Below are 21,290 nucleotides of genomic sequence, written 5' to 3'. Positions count from 1 at the left end.
GCTTCAATTCTTATCGCTAGTTAGCAATCTAGTTTATTATATATATTTGTGTACAGTACACATTACACAATAACCAATTTTTGTATGTCTGAAAGTCGAAACGAAATGGTTACTTTTTTACGCCCAGACTATGTTACTCACTTCATTCCAATGGTCGTAATAATAATAATAATAAAATATAAAATAAAACAAAAGGTAATTCATCAAAGCGTGTTATCATTTTTTATAATATGGCTACCGCTTGACAACAGCGAGAAATGTAAGAACTGATGCCCCAAAAGGTCGTCAGTCATTATGCGCATATCATCACCATTTATTGTCGACATACCTCATGTTATTTACCACGGTGTTACCTGGTACTTGATAAAGAGCCGCGGTAGTAATGACTAATGATAAATGAGCAGTAATGTGTTGTGTTTGGAATTTAGATTTTACCGGAAGAAAAATACTATTATCTTTGTCGTAGGAATATTACGTTTTTATTATATTTAATTACTATTTAACATTTTGAATTATATAAATCACGATATATATTAAATATTAATTAGTCTTTGTTATTTGCAAAAATCGGTATCTCACCTGCATTCCAGCAGCAGTTTATTAATTTCGGTTACTAAACGATTAACTCGTTTTTTAATAACCCACATACAATATGTCGGACACTGCAGGATGGTGTCTGATCGAGAGCGATCCAGGAGTTTTTACCGAACTCATTCGAGAATTAGGTATAGTAGCGCAATACAACTTTCATGTTGTTCCGAGTGTTGTATGTAAATTATATTTTGTAGGTGTCACTGGAGCTCAAGTTGAAGAACTATGGACGCTAGACAACAGCTTGTTCGACAGTATTAAGTAAATTATGTTTTTATTGAAAATTATTTCTGGAATGGGGGCTGGCGCAAGGCAAGGGCATCATTGGTAAAATGTCTAGGGTGGCATTTTACAAATTAAAATTTGTATAAATTAATAATTAAAGAGGGCATAATGGGAGTTGGCCTAGGTTAAAATATTGTCAGCGCCAGTCCATTGTAAACTAATACACATGGTTAATGTTCGAATGTTGTTTTAGACCTGTTCATGGTTTAATATTCTTGTTTCGATGGATTGGAGACGATCAACCGGATGGTCCTATCGTGAGGGATTCAAGGATAGAGAAAATTTTTTTTGCTCAACAGGTTTGTTGTTTGACTTAATATAAGACATTTCAAAATCACTGGTGTCCCCACAATAATATGCAAAGACAATTCCTTACACTATATTATTATTATAACCCTTGAAATGCCTTTTTGTAGTACATTTTAATCGATGCTCTACTGATTACAGCATTTATTGTTAGCCATTTAAATTCTAATTAAAAAAAAATGTCCAACTATGAATTTTCTGTTTAAGGTTATTAACAACGCTTGTGCAACTCAAGCTATTTTGAGTGTTTTATTTAATTGCCGCCATCCTAGTATTGAACTTGGTAGCACATTGACAGAGTTTAAAGAATTTTCCCAAAAATTTGATGCCAATTTAAAAGGTTTGGCATTAAGTAATTCTCAAAAAATACGTTCGGTTCACAACTCTTTTGGAAGGTATATACCATCTAGTTAAATTTAATAATACATATATTTGTATATTTATTTTTAAACTAATATGATTGTGTTTTAGGAGTGGTTCAATTTTCGAGTTTGATGACAGTGCTAAACCTAAGTCTAAGGATGAAGAGGCATACCATTTTGTGGCTATCGTACCTATTGATGGTCGTCTCTATGAATTGGACGGATTGAAAGAAGGACCTATTGATTTAGGATTGATAAAACCTAATACTGATTGGATTGAAGCTGCAAAACCATTCATTGAGAAAAGGATAAATAAGTAGTTGCTTGCCAAATTATAATTTTTTCATTGTATAATTAATTTTATATAAATAAATTAGGTATAAAGAAGGAGAAGTACATTTCAACTTGATGGCTGTTGTTACCGATAGGAAATTAATACTTGAGCGAAGACTGTTAGCTTTACAAACTGAAGACTTGGTATGAATTAATTTAAGTTTTTTATCCACAGTGTACATATTATTATTATTATTTTATTTTTAGGATAAGGATACTAAATTGGCTCAAGAGAACAGCCTACGCATGCAAATCGACGACGAGGATGATAAAATGAAACGTTACAAAATAGAGAATGCGCGACGCAAACATAACTATTTACCTCTTATTGTTGAGATACTAAAACTTTTAGCTAAGGATGGTAAATTAGTTCCCTTGTACGAAAGAGCTAAAGCCAAAACTTTAGAGCGAGAAAAGCAGAAAATGGGTAAAACATAATTGGAGTTATTAGCTTACCGTGCCAAATTCATTGTGAACTTAAGAGAAAATTTGTATTTGTATTTTTATTATTATAAAAAAAAAAAAATAATAATAATTAAAAGTTTTGAAAAAGTTCTTGATGTTTTAAATATTAAATATGGTCACGTATTTTTTCTTTTCGTTTTTAATTATTGTTTCAAAATGATTTACTCACTAAAGTACAGTGAGCTATAAACAGTATGAGTTTTACTTTCTTGCATTAATTTTATTAATATTATTAAATATTATAATATAAAATATTATGCTAACTTTATGAAAATATACATAAGTAAATAACATTGTACAATGTAGAAATCACATTGGGTTTTATTTGGTTTTCATTCTCTTGAAACCATTTTTACTATATCCTTTTATACTTCTTCTTTTCCCTTCTATTTCACTCTTTGCTTGATCCTGAAGCTTCGAGAAGAAATCTTTAGACGTTTTAATATTTTGTTCATCGTTGGATTTTAACTAAAAAAAAAAAAATTGAACTAAGTATTAAAAAAAAAAAAAAAACAATAATTGTACTTACTTGTTTAACTTGATGTCCGCTACTCGTTAAACGTTTTAATTCTTCCATGGCACTTCCTTTGTTACTATTGAATCGAATACCTTGTTTTTCCATTTCTTTGGTTTTTGATTCTTTTATTAAACGTTTTTTATGTTGTAAATGTTTTTTCTTTCGTCGTTCTCGTTTTTTGTCTGTTTCTGTACGTTCCTCTTTGCCAAGTGCAGGAGCATTATATTTTTCTAAAAAATGTTAGCATTAAATATACAAAAAATAATTGAAACAATAGATTTCTAGTGGCATCTACACTTGAATACCTAATAGGGCAACTTTTTTTAGTTTTCATTGTTTGAAGTAATTCAACTATTATAGTTCCACCAGTTAAAAAATGAAACGTATTTAACTCCTTGGGATTACAAATATTTTAACTATTTAAAACTAAATGAGAGTACGTACTTTGAATTTCTTCGGGAGCCAGCAACGATGCGTCTGTAGTTGTTGTTGGCGCTACCTCTTCCATGGAAATTGCAGGGAGATTATTTACAATTTTTAATTCAGGAATGGCCTGTAAAAATTAATATGATGGTTCATTTTCATTAAAATATGAAATAAAGAAATTCTTTGATTGTTCTCATCAACAGTAATTATTATAGTCGGTTTTTTTTTCACAGGCAGTTAACGTCTGGTAAAAATTTACCGTCTAATTGAACGAAAAATAATTATTCACGTTTATTCAAAAATAGAAAAAGTTCTTTCTAAACACTGAAGGAACTCCATTGCAAACAGTAAGCCATCAATTTTAATCCAAATTATGTAGAGAGAATATGTTGGATTGTCAATAGTATTTTTTATTTCTATTGAGAAATGGTTAGTTTACCTGTTTAGGAGTGTAGTGATAATTTGTAAGTGCGTCCAGCTTTCTGAATAGTTCTTTAATCATTAAATCAATTTCTTTATGCTCCTTAGGTTCTTCTTCTGGCTTGTTCTTATTTTCTGGCTTAGCCGCTTCTCTTTGGTTTACAAATTCCTATAAATATATTATATACACGGTTTTATTTTTGAAACAAAGCCCAGAAAATATTTGTTTTTTCATTTAAATATCAACCACACTATGCTCAGCTACGCTTACTAAAATAATTACATTGAATCAAGCTATGAAATAAGGCTAGTTTATTTTTTTTTTCTTACTTTTTCATAAATTTGTGACAAACTTTCTTTACTCTTTTCTTGGTTCAAAACTAACTGTTTTTTAAACTCTTGAGGAGCTTTAATAGATTTTATTTTTCTCTCCACATCGTCCCACGCTTTGTCTTTAATGCGCTGTCTTATAATATCCTCCAGTTTCACTGTTGTTTCCTCGGTTATTATTGGAGCTGGAAAAACACAATTATAAAATTACTTTGTAGTACACCCCAATAAATGATCGTATTTTAATTTCTACCTGGACGAGAGCAAACATCAAATTCAACGGCTTCTTCGAGTAGTGAATTTTGTGGACGATCTTTAGCTGTGACTTCCCCTTTCAGTGCCCAGGGACGTTCAGATATTGCTTCGTCTTCAAGTTGAGCAATACGCTTATTTATACGTTCAGATCTTTTTTCCAGACTGGATAAAGGTTTTTGAACAGAAGAATCCACCAACTCGTCATTGTCGCTGTTTTCTTCATCCATACTAAACCTGACACTTTTCTTGTTTTCTTTTATTTTTTTGGATAATTTTGTGTCTTTTACGAAAAATTCATCATGCATTGGTCCATAGTTGTCATCGGCCTAGTAATAAAAAAAACATTAGAAATGTAGATAAAATTAAGTACAAAAAATTTAAATTGCAACAACAATTTTTAATTACAGTACAGTCATTTTAAGCAAACATTTTGAAAGCTTGGGTGTATGATATAAATAAAAAACTAATATATATTGTATAATAAACAGTGTCGTGCTAAATCTAATTATTCTTACTTCATTGTCGGATGTTTCTAAGTTTTCAAACATGTCAATATCGTCGTCAGTTGGTTCAGATTTATCTTTAGTCGATTCAAGTTTTTCTTCGGACAACAAAAAATTTTCCATTTCGGTTAATTTAAAAAATTCATCGTCAACTATTGATGTTTTCATAGCTATAAAAAAATTTAATTAAACTATATAAATTTATCCATAACAAAGAAAGAGCATTCAGCCTGTACATCATAATCTCTTGAAAACCAGTAAAAATATGGGTTTGTGCCAGTAAAATTTTTTTAAACAAGAATCAAAATTATTAGCAAGTAAGTCTAGCTTGGTCCACAACAAAAAAAAATAACGGAAACCTGCTGTAATTCAAAGTAAATTATTACAGAATATTATATGATACAATATAATCCAAGAATATACAAAAGAAATGATAAAGTACAACACTTTACTAAAGATAAAAAAAAAAAACTGTGGAAAAAAATATTATGAAATTATTGGACAAAAAAAGCAACATTATAATTGAAAATTAATAGAGAATGATTATGAACATTCTAATATCAATGAAGGTTTAAAATAGACCGTTAAACTGCTGAAGAAAAAAAGTTTGAATCTTATATACTATGAAACAGAAATGTTGGCAATTATCGTATCACGAGGCGTTCCTTAAATTACACATAGTAACTAATAAACACGAGCAAGTTGATTAGTATAAATACAAAATAATATACCTTTATTATTTTTAGAAGAAGAGTCATTAATTTTATCTAAATTTAAATCTTTGTCATCTTCAACGTATTCATCATCCTCCTCCTCCTCACTTTGCTCCTCGCTTTCGTCTCCCTCTTCAATGTCACTTTTTATTTCTTTGTTGGAACCTTAAAAATAAAATGTTTTAAAAACAATCAATATTATAACCTATTTTTACATATTAAAAAATTGAACTACAGTACAAATGTTCATAATTATATAGTAGATTATGAATTGTAATTTAATTTCTCATGGTCGTGCGGTAGAAGTTTAAAAGGAGTTTCGTTTATGAACTAGATATCTAGATACATACTTCCACTTGTGGACAGAAACACTAAGTCTTCGTTGGTTATTTGTTGAACATTTTTCACTAACAGTTTGTATCGCGATGAATTTTGAAGTTCTAACTCTTGCCAAATTTGCTCCTCGTCAAATTCCTTAATAATCAACTCCGGGAGGGCTTCATTAATATCACTAGATTCGCTTTCAATTGATTTAGTAGCATCGTACAATTCCTTTAGGAAGTGGGTAATCTTTTGGACTACATTATCTTGTACACTGAAAATGTAAATTACACATTATTTTATTGTAGATACGTTAATATACAATTATTATATGATTGCCATACTCTAAATACTCCAATGGATTATGAGTTAAATCGTCAAATGTTTTATTAAACTTGGATGTCATCATTTTGGAATATTTATAAATAATATAATATTATGATAGAATATTACAACTCATAAACACATAATAATAAAATAATATGACATGAGAAATATTCAAAATGAAGTCCAAGACAACATTAAGATGAAAAAATTAATTAATAAAACCAAAATTAACGACGATAAATTTACATAAGTTAATGTATAATGAATAATATTCTTATTTCTTAGTGCTGTTTCAATTTTAAACACGTGATATTCTTATTTTCTATACAAGATCACTTATCACAACTCCTACACTCCGTTATCACAACCCTTATCACTATTGTTATCCCTCCACCAAATGCTTTGATAATATTTTGATTTTTATCAGTAGAAATGAAATTGTTTATACCGACAATGTTAAGTGTTTACCTCCGGGCTCCCAAGTTTTATTGAATTTTTAGTTTTCTCACAAAAGGAACTCAAATTGTCAACAAAATGGAAACCGCCTAGTTGATTTCTATATTTTAGTGAATGAGGTAATTATTTTACACCTAAAAACAGTTATGAACAACGACGGAAACAAATATTACTACTTCTGATTACTAAAAAAAAGAAATTAAATAACAAATATTTGGTTCAAAAAGTAGTGTTTAAGTCTAATTAAACACTCGCATATTAATTATTGAAGCAAGATGACTTAAAATAAAATTACTTACAATATAATATGTAGCTAACGCCGAATTAATGAAATTACAACACTTTGATTACCAATTTTAGTCATTAAAACAAAATATTTTGTTTTTCAGTTTTTATTCATTCAACTATGTCTTCAAACGACAGTGACGACGCCAGTGACCTGGAAGCTTGTCCCGCAAAAAAAATCAGATTAAGCAATTCCAACAATGCTTATTTAGTGGACTACAACAAGCCGCATTGTTCTAAATTTTTACCAGAATTTGTAGTACAAAAAAAAGAACATAATATCCACGAGACTGAAAGTTATTACGATACGAATAACCCCAGCACAAGCAATAATGTAAATGTATTTTTTGAAGAATCTGACTTGGAAGACGATCGTCCTATAAATAAGTTTGACGACAGTGATAGCGATTATGTACAAATTTCTGATGGAGAATTTGAATTGGAAAAACCGAAATTTCTTTCAAAAAATCGGAACATTCTTAAAATTAGCGAAGAGAGTGATTTTATCAAAGGTTTTAACGATGATAAACCAACCGATAAAAGCCATGTAGAAGATTTGAACAACGATGAAGTATATGATCTGTTGGACGAAGCTTTTAAAGAAAAAAATGTCAAACCAGATGTAAACCAAAAGAAATCTACTATTACTTCTAATGACTATAAAGAATATGAAAAAATTGTATTGGAAGAAGTTTGCAAAAATCATTTTGACATTTTACCTGAAAATTGGATAGAGGCTACTCACAAAAGTGGTATGCCTATATACTTGCACAAAAAAACAAGAGTGGTCACGCTGTCCAGACCATATTTCTTAGGGCCTGGAAATCCTAAGTCGCATCGAGCGCCTTTGTCAGCAATTAGTTGCTTACAATATAGAAAAGCCCTTGAAGCTCAAGAAAATATAACCAGCGAAATAGAGACCCAGGCGAGTAGACTAGGGGATATGATCATACCAAACGCCAAAGTCGAAACGGCCCAGGAAAACATTGTAAAAGAATCATTATCCCACGAGGAATTACGTGCTTACTGCGAACTACTTTTTAAGTGAGTAATAATAATCGTAGACCGTGTATACATTTTATCAGGTATAATAATTTATAGTAATATATATTTCAGATTCAAAAAAGTTAAACAGCTCGACGATAACATCCAGGAAGACAAATTCGAAGTAGGATACTTGGGCGATGAGGTAGACTTAAAAACTATGGAAAGACCTTCGTTGCCAGATAGCACAAAGCTAATATCGTTTCCGTTACAAACTGAAGACGATAAACGATGCAGCCGAAAAAGGGAATGGATAATGAATCCAAATGGCAAGAGCTTTGTTAGTATATTACATGAGTACTTGCAACAAGCGCTGAAGACACAACCGTGGTATGAGTTCAAAGAGCTTGACAACACCGAAACGCCCTATTCTGCGACTGTCATTCTCAACGATGTACAGTATGGCGTCGGTATTGGAAATAGTAAAAAACAAGCAAAATTAAATGCTGCTCAGGCAACATTAGATATTCTCATTCCGGAAATGAAAAGCAAAATTGATTCAGAGCAGCGAAATCAGTCCTATCCTGTAATATTCGACCAAATCAAAGTGACCGATCCAAGAATAACTGAATTTTGCGCAAAAACTACCGAGCCGTCACCATACGCCATGTTACTAGTGTGCTTGCAGAGAAATTTCGGAGAATGTGACATAAGCACACAATATAAATTGAATAACCGTCGTAGAATGTTAAATCAGTGTACAATGACTGTTGGTAAACATACGGCTTCGGTGCCGTGCAAGAACAAGAGAGATGGAAAGCAAAAGGCTTCACAAGTCATACTAGGATTGTTGCATCCTCATATCGACAATTGGGGTTCGTTGTTACGTTTGTACGGCAACCGCAGTATTAAAAATGCCAAAGAAAAGAAACAAGAAGAACAAGAAATCACTCAGTTGCAAAGTAAAGCAGCCGTAAATCAACCAAACTTTGCTATACTCAATAAGCTGAAAGAAGAAATGTTAAAAACCAAAAATAAAGCAAAACTGTCTTATGACCCTGCTGGAAATTCATCTAAATCAATGCTAGTAACTACGTGCCCTTATAGTATTGGTATGTCATCAATTTCAAAGTCTGAAGTTGATATTTTAACTTAGATAATGCGATGGTTTTGTATAAAATAATAATATTATCGACATTTTTTCTAAAAATAATAACAAAATTATCAAAATGTTATTAAAAATTACTTAGCGTTTACGACAAATATCTTTACGAGAATAATATTAAAAAAGCTTGTGAATTTTGTAAATTAAGTAGATTACAATTATATTATATTATTAATTTATCTTATATATTTATATAATAATAAAAAAGACTAAATGGTAAAACATGAATATGTGAATCGTAAATGGTTTTTTTTTTTTTTGGTACCTACTACTAATAAATACATAAGGTCAAAAAGGTTGTCAATTGGAAGCATCTTCTTTATCCGGTAGAAAAATTTTAATTTACAGTGTACTATAAAAATATACATTTTTTTTCAAAATCTGGTATCAAATAAAATTGTTATTTTATTTTTTAGAGAGAAATAACCAAGGCCAGTACAATGAGGTTCAGTAGGATGGAGGCCGGAGACCAAAGGAGGATAGGCTAAATTTTTGTTACTGAGAAAATATATAACAAAAAAAGGTCCAAAGCTTCACTCCGGTATAAAAGGTACCCCCTTTTATATCTTAAATGTAGGTATCCCTTTTTATTATTTTTACCACCTTACCTAACCATCATTTTATTAATTTTTTTTTAATTTGAATCATAACATTTGTTTTTTTTTTTTTGGAAGCTTAAAATAGGTAAATAAAAGTTCTTTTGTTTTAATTTTATATAGCTACAAACTAGAAACACTATCAGTCTAATTTTCAACTCAAGTCCAAAAACTACCCCCAAATTAAAAAAGTTTCATCCTTTCTGGGCTTTACTCCTAGAAAGGGTGGAAAATGTTTATTTTATGGTTATTGAATAGTTGTTTTCTGTTCATTGGTAGTGCTATAAAATGTATATTAATTTTATTTTCAATTAATAAATGTAATTCATATTTATTTTAACTCTCTAGCTATTGGATTAATTATTTGACTGATAAACTTAAGGGGAACGGAAAGCGCTATTTATTAAGGGGCAAAGGATAGGCAATAATTGATTTAGTAGCCATTTTTAATTCGCCGACTAATTTTAAGGAAAAAAAATATTAAGTTTTTTTAGTTATAATACTTTTAAAGTTATTTTTCTCCAAGTTATGGCGAAAGTTTGATAAAAAATTACTTCCGTAGAAGTATCTATTGGACGGATTTCAATTTTTCTTTTTTTTATCTAAAGCATACTATTTTTTTTCTATGGGGGCTAATAGACCGATTTTTGATTTAGCAATTAAAAAACTATATAACAAAACCTAGAAAAAAACTTAAGCACTTATGGTTATATGTAATAAAATAATAATAAAAATCCTTAACCATAAAAATTGTATAACAAAAGAATTTTTTTTGAAATCGGTTCGGTATGCACTTCAGAAAGTGACTTCGCGTTTTAGTCTTTATTTGTAAAAAAATTGACCAAAAATTGGCCAATCTCTTCCCATTAAATTCTTGGTACATGTTTAAAAACCTTTTTTCTTAAGTTAAAAAAAAAGATGCCTTTTTTGGTTGTTATTATCGTGTGTTATTGTAGACCGAAAATAGTCTTTTCGATGGTATTTAATAACGTTAATATGGAATTTTTATGGAAAACTACTCAGGGACGCACATCCAAGCTACCCTCTGTGTCAAATTGGGTCTTTATGGTGCTACTCTGTATTCTAAGGGTGTACCAAATGACGCAGTTCCAGGATTATACGGTTTCCATTTACTATGTCAATGTAATATATCATGTTATAATTTTTATGGGAGAGCAGAGCAGGACTCGGGACTCCCACGCACAACTGTTGGATTCGTTCGAGCGACGACGCACAAAATCGATATGACCAATGCCAAAGGACGCGCATGTTGCGCACTATGTTGGTACACCGCCCGCAGATCGGTGGGGAGCGCCCGAGTGCAGTCTTCGCTCTCGCACGCACCGGTCGCTGCGGACGCAGGTGTAACCGACGCTGACCACGGTGAGTGGTGACTCAGTGTAAGAATAATACGTCCACAAATTAGGCGTGCGTGACCTCAGACTACTGCTGCACACAGGATGGTACCGGTACTCGGCGGCGTTCAGTCACCGCAATAGAGCGTACCTGCTATATAGTCGCCCGCCGACCGGTTGTCGCGCTAGACGTCAACGCCGTGCACGGACAGTCGACCGTAACGAGACGAAACTGTTGTCGAGATGATCGCGAAAATCATCACCGCGGTCTTTTTGCTGGTTTCGACGGCCACCATATGGCCAATCGCGAACGCAAACGAAGTAAAAAAATATTCGCTGATGATGCCAAACGTCAGACCCAAAAAGGTAAGCCCGCGCATAGTGACCATCAGTCGTCAATGAGTGTGTGTGTATATGTATTGCAATATAATATTACGTGTAATAATATTACCTGTGCACAGTTATTTACGAGTTGAGCAATTGAGCAGGCGCGAATCTAGGTTTTTTTGGCGGGAATTAATATTTCAAACGTATCGCGAAAATATTAATTTTTTTTTACCAAAAATATTTTTACCAAATTTTAAAAACAATAGTATATTTTCATTCCAACGAGTAATGATTTTGATAATTGTTTTTATTGCTCGATACAAGTACCAAAATATAACAGAACGAAGAAATTGCAAAACGACTTGTCTTTATTTAGTTTAATAATAAAAAAAAGTGCGTAGGTGCAGGTACGGTAAGGTCAACTGGACAGCAAGGGAGAAAAAATATGATTTCTTTTTTTTTTAGTTTTTCAGTAGGCAATCTTTTTTGTACAACTCGTACATTCGTACGAATAGGAGGAAAATAGACTTCAATGTCTCTAAATAGTAAGAAAAACTAATAGTGAAGCGAGTAAGACTTAAAAATGATTAACTATAAAGAATTTAAAAGATAAGCCGAAAAATACTAGTCGATGAATGATGAATGAAAATAAAGACCTGAAAATGTGCTGAGTAAATAAAAAGACATTTTGATAATGACTGTAAACGATTTGGCAGAACCCACTTGATGGAATATAGTGGAGAAAACAAAGAATAGTCGAATTAACAATTAACAAAATATATTATCGGTGAATTAAAATTCGATGATACCTATAAACAAATTTAAAGTAAAAAAAAAAATGATAACTTTGATCGGTCTTGGCCATTTTTATACTTTTTAATTTTTTACACTGCGTGAACCATTTTTAAACAGTATGGAGGAATAAGGATGATTGAAGTTTGCTTCATAAAAACTAGTTTCCTGCATAGTTATAAAAAAAAAATTAAAACGAGAAAAAATACACCAAACGACCCCTATTGTAATATGGTTAGGACGTGTTAACATAACAATAACGATTATTAAAATATATTACATACAATGCGGGTAATTTCCCAAAAAAATAACAAGTGGATACGAACTAGTTATTAGAACAAAAGCGCTAAACTTTTTTCAGGGACTGAACACAAAACATGTCTTAAGGTTTTAGATTGCACGCAATTTTAGGTAATAAAAAATAGTATAGAAAACATAATAGGTGTACTATTAAACTTTTGCGATCAAAGTTAGCACTTGGGTGCTATTTCATTTGAACGTCGATTATCCATACTAAATTAAAACGCCAACATTAAATTACCAAACAATCTCATTTTAGAGGACGTATTTAATTACTTCAATCGTCCAACGGAGAAAATAATAAGTTTAATACGAAGGTCAAACCGCTTGTTTGATAAGTTTTTCTAAATTTAATTGCGCACCTAAAGGCAGGTAATAAAAACACAACAATTGTGTGCCAAAATCTATTAACATTTCACAGCTACAGATAACACATTTTTCCAACTTCAAAAGTTTTTCTGATCAACTTTTCTAAATTACCAATTTTATACGTGAAAAACACATTTAAATACAATATAATATAATTGTAGTTGGGTGTATGACATTTATTTTAATTTTATTACTATTGTGACATTTCATATTGATCAACTAAGTGACGAAACAGTGTCCCAGCGAGAGAAGGATAAGCCGTTTTAACAGCTCACATAAATTTCCGCTTCTCTGTGTTCCATTATTATATGTATAATAATTTACCAACCATATCTAATTCGTGGCAATGCACTGGCCAATGCCATTCGAGCCGGTCAAAATTAAGCCTAGTTTCATCCAAGTTGCTGTGGGGTATTGTTGTTTAGATGTAGCAGTTATAATCATAACCCATTCCCCTGAAAGGGGTCGACAATTTTGCTTTATTTGAGGTATTTTTGGACACGGGGTAGGAAATTAGTAAATCTATTTTGTCATTTTGAAAATGTATACATTTTTTAAAAATAAAACTCAAAAATCTACATTTAAGCTTTTTATCGTCGAGCAAGTCTAAACCAACTATAAAAGTAACACAACTAACATTATTCGTATTGAAGTATAAACAGTGCATTAATGTTTGTAGCATTAGCGTGAAAATGATTTATTCCTGACTAGTGTAAAATAGTAATAGTCAGATACATTTTAGAGAGTTTGGAATGCATTATTTGGTTTTTTTTTGTATGCAGCTTGTCCATCACGAGTGACATTGTAATAATTGTTCTGTAACGCTGAAACTTCCTTGTTAAATAAGCCTCTTTGTATAAATCACGGTTAGCTAATTAACCGTGCGGTTCAAACCAACCAAATAGTTTTAACCCTCACATTTTTTAACTGTCGTGTGAACATGTACATAAATATTATGTTTGGCAAGTTCAACATTTTATTATGCCATTTAAATAATTAGTGTTATGGTTTTTTTCCACAACGGTAATAAAATATAACAATAATAATCTAATCCAAAATATTATTATATTTTCTTATTGTTATAATCTCTAAATTTGATGCGCCTTGTGGTACCTTATACAACGACAAAAAATTATTATGGACAAACCATCAACCCTAATCGTATCTTCCTTAGCAAGGAAAATATAATTTTAAGCATATCATTGTCTTTTACAATGATTTTATCGGTTTTTTTTTTTTACTTTAATTAGAAAATATCATTTACTTTAAATAGAAAATTTATCATTCGTGTGTATGTGTGTGTGCTTAAATGATAAATCGTTGTCATGTTACTGAAATGGCCTAACTGTTATAACACAAGACCAGTGGATATATCATACAATATTTAGCAATGGATACATTTACCTGAATAAAAGAAACCAGCACACATTGAGGTCGGGACATAGTTCGGATGAAGAATTTTGGGCTTAAAGAGGTTTACAGGTTTCCAAGAATTATAATAATCAAAAATCACTTTAAAATATATTGATCTAAAAACTGTAGATGGTAAAAATACCAAATATTTGTAAATTTAGTTTCAATTGGCAGCTAAATAACAACAAGCATGACAGGTTAAAATAATAATAACAACAATTAAGATTAATAATTATGTTTTTCGAATCCCGTTACATTCGATAATTATCGCAGAGGTTATTACATTATTATAACTAGTAAGAAATAACGGTAAAATTAAAAATAACTACTATAACAATAGCATTTTACACATAGGACAACGATAATAGTATATTGTCTACAAAATAAAAAAAATATCTCAAAAACCTATGTCTAGGTTATAATGCATTCTGATATTTTTGTTTTGTATTGTTCCAGACGGATCTTTATTTGTGCACTCCGATCAGAATCGATTCTAGTAAATCGTATTTTATAGGTAAGTACTTAAGTAAATACACTTATACCTAGCAACCGATAATTTTATTTATTTACCAATAAACATATTATTATACATATTATACATATTGTGTAATATGTATGTATTTAAAAAAGGAATTCGGGAGATTTTTTGCTAAAACTAGAAATGTAGAAGCACAGGTGATGTTCTTAGATTTTGCAAAATAAATTAAATTAAACAAGTAAATGAATCTGATAAAAAAATCGAGAAAGTAGATAAAAGCATAAAACACAAAACAATTGTTTTAATAGGACAGATTTCGATGTTAGTGAAGTGTTACGCAAGAATGCATACAAAACAGTTATTTGACACCCAGCCATAAGCCTTCTTTTTCGTTTCTTATGAATTTTTAGCGTTTTGGTTATTATAATAACAAAACTAAGACACGCATCTAAATTAGAAATGAAAATGGAATATATTAACACCCAATAAAAAACAAAGAAACTAAATTATTTACTATTGAATGGACGAGTGAAGACTGATGAACGGCGCTGTAGCGTCGGCCTCTATAATATCGCCGGTGTATCTAAAATTATTTATCCAATGCCCCTAACACGTACATGGAATGTTCAGGAACATTTTGCGTGTATTCTATGTTGCCTATCCGTCACGAAGTTTCCAGAACATTCCATATGGGGGTCACTACAAAATTAAAACAACTAGTTTCAAAATTGAAACTAAATAAAAAATCAGTAAATTCGAAACATCAATACGGATAATTATTACTTGAAATCAATGCTCTTTCCCAGTTCTTTCTCTTGCTCGGACATCGAATCTGAAAGATTTAGCGTTTGCCTTTTTTGATGCAATAAATTAGATGTCAATATTATATTATTATGTTTTCAGTCGGATTTGAACCAAAAGCATCGGGCCACGACGCTCATCATATGTTACTCTACGGATGTTCAGATCCCGGAAGCGAAGATCCTGTATGGTAAGTGGTTGTTGTTTGCACTACTATTATGATAGGTTCATAAATACAAATTTGATTTTCAGGAATTGCGGTCAAATGGCTTCTCCGAACGGGCGCGACCATAGTTACATGCATTCCAACCCGTGTAAATCTGGTTCGAATGTACGATGCTCGTTTGCTGATCTATCTGTATCGATTTGTCGGTAATCATGTGTAATTAATTTTCCAGATTTTGTACGCTTGGGCAAGAGACGCGCCTACGCTGAAGCTTCCGGACCAAGTCGGTTTTAAAGTCGGTGGAGATTCGAAAATCAGTTATTTAGTACTTCAAGTCCATTATCACAGGACGTTCGACGGTAAGTAAATCTATATTTTTTTACTTAATATCTACTAGTGTTGTACCTATATACATTATGATTCATGCTGTATAACGGTATAAAAATATTTTACAGACGACGAGACGGATAATTCTGGAATATATTTGCATTACACCGACGAACAGTAAGTGGTTTTACTTTAATACTCGAGTATTTTATTAGAGTAACGTGTATTTTAATATAATATAAGTATCATTATATTTATTTATTAAACCCAATCCACAAAAATGATATACTTAACTGTCGACCGTCTAGCTTGAGCTCAAAATCTAAGGAATTTTGTTTTTCAAAACGCTAAATTTTAAACTACTTATATTTCACGAATGACAAATTTTATATTAGGTTTATTCGATTTTGTTTAGATTATCCAGACAAGCTGGAGTGTATTTGCTCGCCACTAATGGAAAAATCGCTCCACGCTCGGTGGAACACATGGAGACGGCATGCTCCATATTCGAACCCGGTAAAGTCATACATCCTTTTGCATACAGAACGCACACTCATGAACTCGGTATGTTATTTTTGGTTTTTTATTATAAACCGCCAACATTATGCATAATAATATGTACCCATTTAAAAATTTTTTTGCATAGGCAAAGTAGTGGCCGGATACAGAGTGAGGACCGACCAACGAGGAGATGTAAAATGGGATCTGTTGGGAAAAAGAAATCCGCTCACTCCTCAAATGTTCTATCCCGTTGAAAACAATATTACCGTAGAATTTGGCGATCGATTGGTGAGTGGTAGACACACAATTAAGAGGGAAAATCGAAATGATAATTAATTTTAATTTTAGGCAGCTAGGTGTACAATGGAAAGCACAAGGGACACTGTTACAAAGATCGGGTAAGATACACCCATTCGATTTTTGGTTAATATTTTAATTGTTTGTAATAATCGTCTGACGATGGATTTCAGTGCTACGAGTGACGATGAAATGTGCAATTTCTATGTGATGTACTGGGTGGAAGGCACGGATCCTCTTGAACAACAGCTTTGCGTTTCCGAAGGTTCTCCTAAGTACTATTGGAAAGACGACCCGTATTTGATTAACATTCCCGACGAAGAAGCGTCAAAATTATAATTTATAACGATTTTACGATTGGGTACTTATGCGAGATCTCGACTAGTCGACACAAAATATCCTTGTTTTCTATTTGCCACAAACTTATTTATAAAATAATTTAAAAAAAAAATTACCAAAGATTATGTTATTATACATCTATTCAATGTAAAAAAGAAATACTTGTATCGGACTACCAATGTCAACAACGCACAAAACAATCTATATTATATTATAATCTTTCGACTATTTCCAACATACCATTATATTATATATATATATACATGAGTATATATGTGAAAAAATTAGTTAAATCATGAGTCAATTTATTTTATTTATAGAAAATGTTTATTTTTATTGTTAATTTATTAATTGGACCACGTATTCCTTATTAAAAATTATAAATATATACTACACATAGTAAAAAATGTTTTATTTCTTCTCGCTGAACATTTTTTAAAATTTTATTAATTTTGATTCAAAGTTAAACAATGTTTAGTGCTAATACAATTTGTGACCAGTTTTGGATATTTTATACTAAAGCTAACTAGTTTTCTCAAAAATAGTTAGACCAATCGGTTGAGGCATAAAATCATTTTAAAACAAGTTGCTGTTATTTTAATTACAATTTTAAGTAGTCTCATATTAAGAAAAAATTTCATTAGTTAAAACTTAGAAAAATAAACAATTATAGTTGTTTTCTACCGTTTTGAGGTAAAGTATAAAATAATTTACCATTAACTCGCAACTCATTTTGTAAATTGTTATAGACGAGTCAATTGAAAAATAAAAATAGTGAGAAATAGTATGAAAATGTTTTATTAAAATCTAGAAATTCAATGCAGCAATCATACAAAAAAAAATAATAACTGTTAATAATGTATTAAGTCGCGATAAATAACACAACATAAGATTAGTGATTTATATTAGTAATCATTGTGTTATAATATTTAGGAATAGGTGAAAAAAAAAGTAGGACAACGACCCTTATATTTATTCCTTCATGGATTCTTCAGTTGGTTGAGCGGATGGTTTTGGTTGTCCATCGTCTCCTCTCTTCTTTGTTCCAGACACTATGTCATCGATACGAACTAACAATATAGCTGTTTCGATAGCAGTTTTGTATACTTGAGACTTGACAACGATTGGTTCCCATACTTTGAGTTCTTTCATATCGGCCATCTCGCCTGTCTCTCCGTTAATACCCCAGTGCTCGTTACCGCTGACCGCGTGTTTGGCTCTCAGCGACGTCATCGTTCTTATGGTACTGACACCACAATTTTGTAAAAGCGTACGCGGTATTACCTCTAAAGCTTGAGCTACGGCTTTGTACGGCCACTGTTGAACGCCAGCAATCTGAGAACTCTTTTTCACCAACGCCTGCGATACGGCCATTTCGATGGAACCACCACCTGGAACCAACTTGGGGTTCAACATGATGTTCTTAGCCACATGTAAAGCGTCCTGTAAATTCCTTTCCACTTCGTTAAGTATGTCCTTGCTTGGCCCTCGAAGCAAAATAGTGCACGCCTTTGGGTTAACGCATTCGGTAACGAATGTGAAGTACTCATCACCAATTTTTTTTATTTCGAAAAGACCAGCTCCTGTACCGACATGGCTTTCGCGTAATTCATCAGTACGCGTTACAATGGTAGCGTTACACGCTCTGGCGATTCGATTGTTATCTGATTTTCTCAAACGCCTCAATACAGATATGTTGGCTTTCAATAAAAAATGTTGCGCCAAATCAGATACTCCTTTTTCTGTACAAACCAAATCTGGTTTCAAAGCTATAATGTCTGAACAAATTTGTTGGATGTACTCTTCTTCGATTTGCAATAACCTTGTGAAGTCTGTTTCCTTAACAATTTCTACTTCGGTTTGACTTTCTCCTTTTTTAAATTCTAATGTACAATCCAAAAGTACGATTCGTGGATTCTTGATGAACCTTCTCATTTTCGGATGTGTAACATCTTTGTTCAACATGATTCCGCTCAATACTTGAGAGTCTTCAATAGCTCCACCGGGAACTTTTTCTACTTTAGCGTACCTTTTAATATCAATTTCTGTACGCCCTTCGTCTTTAATACTTACTGTTTTAACAGCGTTTAATGCAATACTGCATGCTAAATCTGACCAACGTCCAATGAACTTGGTGCCGACACACGATTGGATAACTTCGATAAGTTTAGGCTCGTCATCCAACGACAATGGAATGCTGAATTCTTTATCCAGAATGTCTAGCATGTCTTCGAGAGCTTGACGATAAGCTTTGATTATAACTGTAGGATGAATTTTTTGTTCTAAAAACTGTTCTGCGATTCCAAGGATTTCTCCTGCGAGTACGACCACCGATGTAGTACCATCACCGACTTCTTCATCTTGTGTTCGAGCGATTTCAATGAACGACTTAGCCGCTGGATGCTGGACAGTGATTTCACGGAGAATAGCATTACCGTCGTTTGTCATTACAATGCCGCCCATTGGATCCATCAACATTTTAAGCATAGCTCTGGGTCCAATACACGTACGTACTACATCTGCAATAGCTTTACCTGAAAAAAAATTTAATAATAGAAAATTAGTTTATTTTATTGATAACAATAATAGAATTATGTCAATTTAAAATAAAATATTTATTAAATAAAATCATCGCATTTTGATGAGTTTTATTTATATTAATCAATAATTAGTTGCTTAGCTAGTATGAAAATTTTGATCAAATAATTTAACAGAGGTCTGACCAATTTAGTCTAGCCATATTCATTTGCTCTTCTAATTACAAAAAGTTAGCTGTTAAGATATACAGGGCAGCCAATTGGTTGTATTTTTAAATAAAAGAATGTAAATAAATGAGGTGAGTTTTTTAAAGCGAATGTTTTTAAACGCAAAAGCGATTAAAAAATTATAAAAACACATACATCCTTTGTCAACTGATTATTAAAAAATGATTTCAAGCCAAAGTTTACATACTTTGCTATACCTAACAAGTATTGATAAAAATTAATAATAGTATAATATTCTGACAGCTTACTTACCAATTTTAAAAATAACTTTTTTTTGGTTGTAGATATTTTTAAGTTATGCCATTTGGAACGATACTTATGTTTCATTCAAAGAACAATATTTTATATCATTTCAAATGAAGTTAATTGCAAAATCAGATATCTATCAGAATATCATATTTTTATTCATTTTGTGGTGGTAATAATGTAACTTAAGGTAAGGAAAAACCCCTTTACTCCCCAATTTAAAATATAAAAATGTTTTTAAATTTAATTACTTAAAATCAAATGATTTGAATCTAGAGGAAAAGTAACATTCATTTTTGAAACCTAACCTAACGTTCTTTTTCCTAAGAAAATAATAGTAATTTTGTAGCTTTTTCTGTTAAAATTTGTTTTTGATAATGATATAAAATTTCCAAACATTTACCATTTTTGGGTATTTTCTAGAGCAGTACTTATTTAGAAACATACTTTTTAAAGTCAAGAATAACAAAATAAAAATGTTGATCATCAGTAAGTTGATAAAGTTTTTGTAAATAAGCTTTGATATACAAGAGTTCTCTTTTGGTAGCTTTTTCAACGCTACCTATATATTGGACCAGTCCAGGCTGAACTTTTAAAAACAGATGCAACCATTTTAATATCGGTTAGGAAGTCCGTAGACATAATATTACGAGCTCCTTAAGAAATACATCCAATTTTTCGCATAAAAACATTTTCTATTGATATTTCAACTGACGTCGAAATTCAAAACGTTTAACTGCGAATAAAGTACAAAAGTTTTAGGATCATTAAAACATGTTCACCTGCTGCAATATTTTCCAACTGAACCTTATGGCCAAACTTTCTTTTGGTATTTGTGTTTAGCACCAAAATCGGTGCACCAGATTGAGACATCATGATTCTAAGTTAAGTGAATAATACTTTTTAGATAGAAAAATTATAAAACGAAGCGTTTAAACTTTGACAGAACTTTTGTTTGACTGATGGGAAAATTAGGTAATGAACAATAGAGTACAGACCTAACCTATATTTATAGGGTAACTCTAACAGGTATACTCGTTAACCGTCGAATGCGTATCATACATGGTTATCATCGATAATCAACAGGGTACAAACAGTTTGGAGAATTTGTAATTTCGCTGTGTTGGCAACAATTAATAATTTAATGAGTCATTTGGCGCGCTTTTAAAAAATA

General features: G+C 31.5%; 5 protein-coding genes across 5 annotated transcripts; 3 read left to right on the top strand and 2 right to left on the bottom strand.

The window, feature by feature from the left end:
• Positions 1-428: 428 nt before the first annotated feature.
• Positions 429-2,635, top strand: LOC126834644 (ubiquitin carboxyl-terminal hydrolase isozyme L5). The gene is made up of 7 exons (XM_050566727.1): positions 429-725; positions 789-852; positions 1,070-1,175; positions 1,390-1,577; positions 1,654-1,860; positions 1,922-2,021; positions 2,085-2,635. Exons 1-7 carry the CDS (start codon positions 653-655, stop codon positions 2,313-2,315), a joined length of 969 nt encoding a protein of 322 aa, XP_050422684.1. The 5' UTR covers positions 429-652; the 3' UTR covers positions 2,316-2,635.
• Positions 2,573-6,444, bottom strand: LOC126834643 (U3 small nucleolar ribonucleoprotein protein MPP10). Its single transcript, XM_050566725.1, has 10 exons — positions 6,172-6,444; positions 5,857-6,101; positions 5,525-5,671; positions 4,806-4,963; positions 4,289-4,616; positions 4,036-4,220; positions 3,725-3,874; positions 3,304-3,412; positions 2,872-3,089; positions 2,573-2,810 (listed from the first exon to the last, which is right to left on the bottom strand). The coding sequence occupies exons 1-10, from the start codon at positions 6,234-6,236 to the stop codon at positions 2,664-2,666; spliced, it is 1,752 nt and encodes a 583-aa protein (XP_050422682.1). The 5' UTR covers positions 6,237-6,444; the 3' UTR covers positions 2,573-2,663.
• Positions 6,445-6,600: 156 nt separating this feature from the next.
• On the top strand, positions 6,601-9,190 carry LOC126834325 (microprocessor complex subunit DGCR8-like). Its single transcript, XM_050566155.1, has 3 exons — positions 6,601-6,729; positions 7,000-7,939; positions 8,012-9,190. The coding sequence occupies exons 2-3, from the start codon at positions 7,017-7,019 to the stop codon at positions 9,033-9,035; spliced, it is 1,947 nt and encodes a 648-aa protein (XP_050422112.1). The 5' UTR covers positions 6,601-6,729; positions 7,000-7,016; the 3' UTR covers positions 9,036-9,190.
• Positions 9,191-10,979: 1,789 nt separating this feature from the next.
• Positions 10,980-17,477, top strand: LOC126834382 (peptidylglycine alpha-hydroxylating monooxygenase). The gene is made up of 10 exons (XM_050566251.1): positions 10,980-11,361; positions 14,653-14,710; positions 15,578-15,665; positions 15,728-15,806; positions 15,874-16,000; positions 16,097-16,145; positions 16,384-16,532; positions 16,615-16,757; positions 16,818-16,867; positions 16,940-17,477. The coding sequence occupies exons 1-10, from the start codon at positions 11,239-11,241 to the stop codon at positions 17,103-17,105; spliced, it is 1,032 nt and encodes a 343-aa protein (XP_050422208.1). The 5' UTR covers positions 10,980-11,238; the 3' UTR covers positions 17,106-17,477.
• A 402-nt stretch (positions 17,478-17,879) lies between these two features.
• Positions 17,880-21,135, bottom strand: LOC126834380 (T-complex protein 1 subunit gamma). Its single transcript, XM_050566250.1, has 2 exons — positions 20,899-21,135; positions 17,880-19,639 (listed from the first exon to the last, which is right to left on the bottom strand). Exons 1-2 carry the CDS (start codon positions 20,990-20,992, stop codon positions 18,078-18,080), a joined length of 1,656 nt encoding a protein of 551 aa, XP_050422207.1. The 5' UTR covers positions 20,993-21,135; the 3' UTR covers positions 17,880-18,077.
• Positions 21,136-21,290: the final 155 nt, after the last annotated feature.

The sequence above is a fragment of the Adelges cooleyi genome, unplaced genomic scaffold (genome assembly GCF_023614345.1).
Source record: "Adelges cooleyi isolate 19-005CV unplaced genomic scaffold, UGA_ACOO_1.1 ACOO_flye_CR_arks_rails_tigmint_CR_PRNA_21, whole genome shotgun sequence".
NCBI lineage: Eukaryota > Metazoa > Arthropoda > Insecta > Hemiptera > Adelgidae > Adelges > Adelges cooleyi.
Note: the sequence above shows the minus strand (reverse complement) of the source record. Positions and strands in the feature narration are given on the sequence as shown.

Excerpts from the sequence above, each read along its gene's own strand:
- LOC126834380 (XM_050566250.1), bottom strand. The coding sequence starts at position 20,992 with ATGATGTCTCAATCTGGTGCACCGATTTTGGTGCTAAACACAAATACC. Across the intron at positions 19,640-20,898 it reads GTTGGAAAATATTGCAGCAG|GTAAAGCTATTGCAGATGTA; the intron begins GTGAACATGTTT and ends ATTTTTTTTCAG.
- LOC126834643 (XM_050566725.1), bottom strand. The coding sequence starts at position 6,236 with ATGATGACATCCAAGTTTAATAAAACATTTGACGATTTAACTCATAAT. Across the intron at positions 6,102-6,171 it reads AATCCATTGGAGTATTTAGA|TGTACAAGATAATGTAGTCC; the intron begins GTATGGCAATCA and ends TTACATTTTCAG. Across the intron at positions 4,221-4,288 it reads TGATGTTTGCTCTCGTCCAG|CTCCAATAATAACCGAGGAA; the intron begins GTAGAAATTAAA and ends GTGTTTTTCCAG.
- LOC126834382 (XM_050566251.1), top strand. The coding sequence starts at position 11,239 with ATGATCGCGAAAATCATCACCGCGGTCTTTTTGCTGGTTTCGACGGCC. Across the intron at positions 14,711-15,577 it reads TAGTAAATCGTATTTTATAG|TCGGATTTGAACCAAAAGCA; the intron begins GTAAGTACTTAA and ends TTATGTTTTCAG. Across the intron at positions 16,533-16,614 it reads AACGCACACTCATGAACTCG|GCAAAGTAGTGGCCGGATAC; the intron begins GTATGTTATTTT and ends TTTTTTGCATAG.
- LOC126834644 (XM_050566727.1), top strand. The coding sequence starts at position 653 with ATGTCGGACACTGCAGGATGGTGTCTGATCGAGAGCGATCCAGGAGTT. Across the intron at positions 1,578-1,653 it reads GTTCACAACTCTTTTGGAAG|GAGTGGTTCAATTTTCGAGT; the intron begins GTATATACCATC and ends ATTGTGTTTTAG. Across the intron at positions 2,022-2,084 it reads CTTTACAAACTGAAGACTTG|GATAAGGATACTAAATTGGC; the intron begins GTATGAATTAAT and ends TTTTATTTTTAG.
- LOC126834325 (XM_050566155.1), top strand. The coding sequence starts at position 7,017 with ATGTCTTCAAACGACAGTGACGACGCCAGTGACCTGGAAGCTTGTCCC. Across the intron at positions 7,940-8,011 it reads TACTGCGAACTACTTTTTAA|ATTCAAAAAAGTTAAACAGC; the intron begins GTGAGTAATAAT and ends TATATATTTCAG.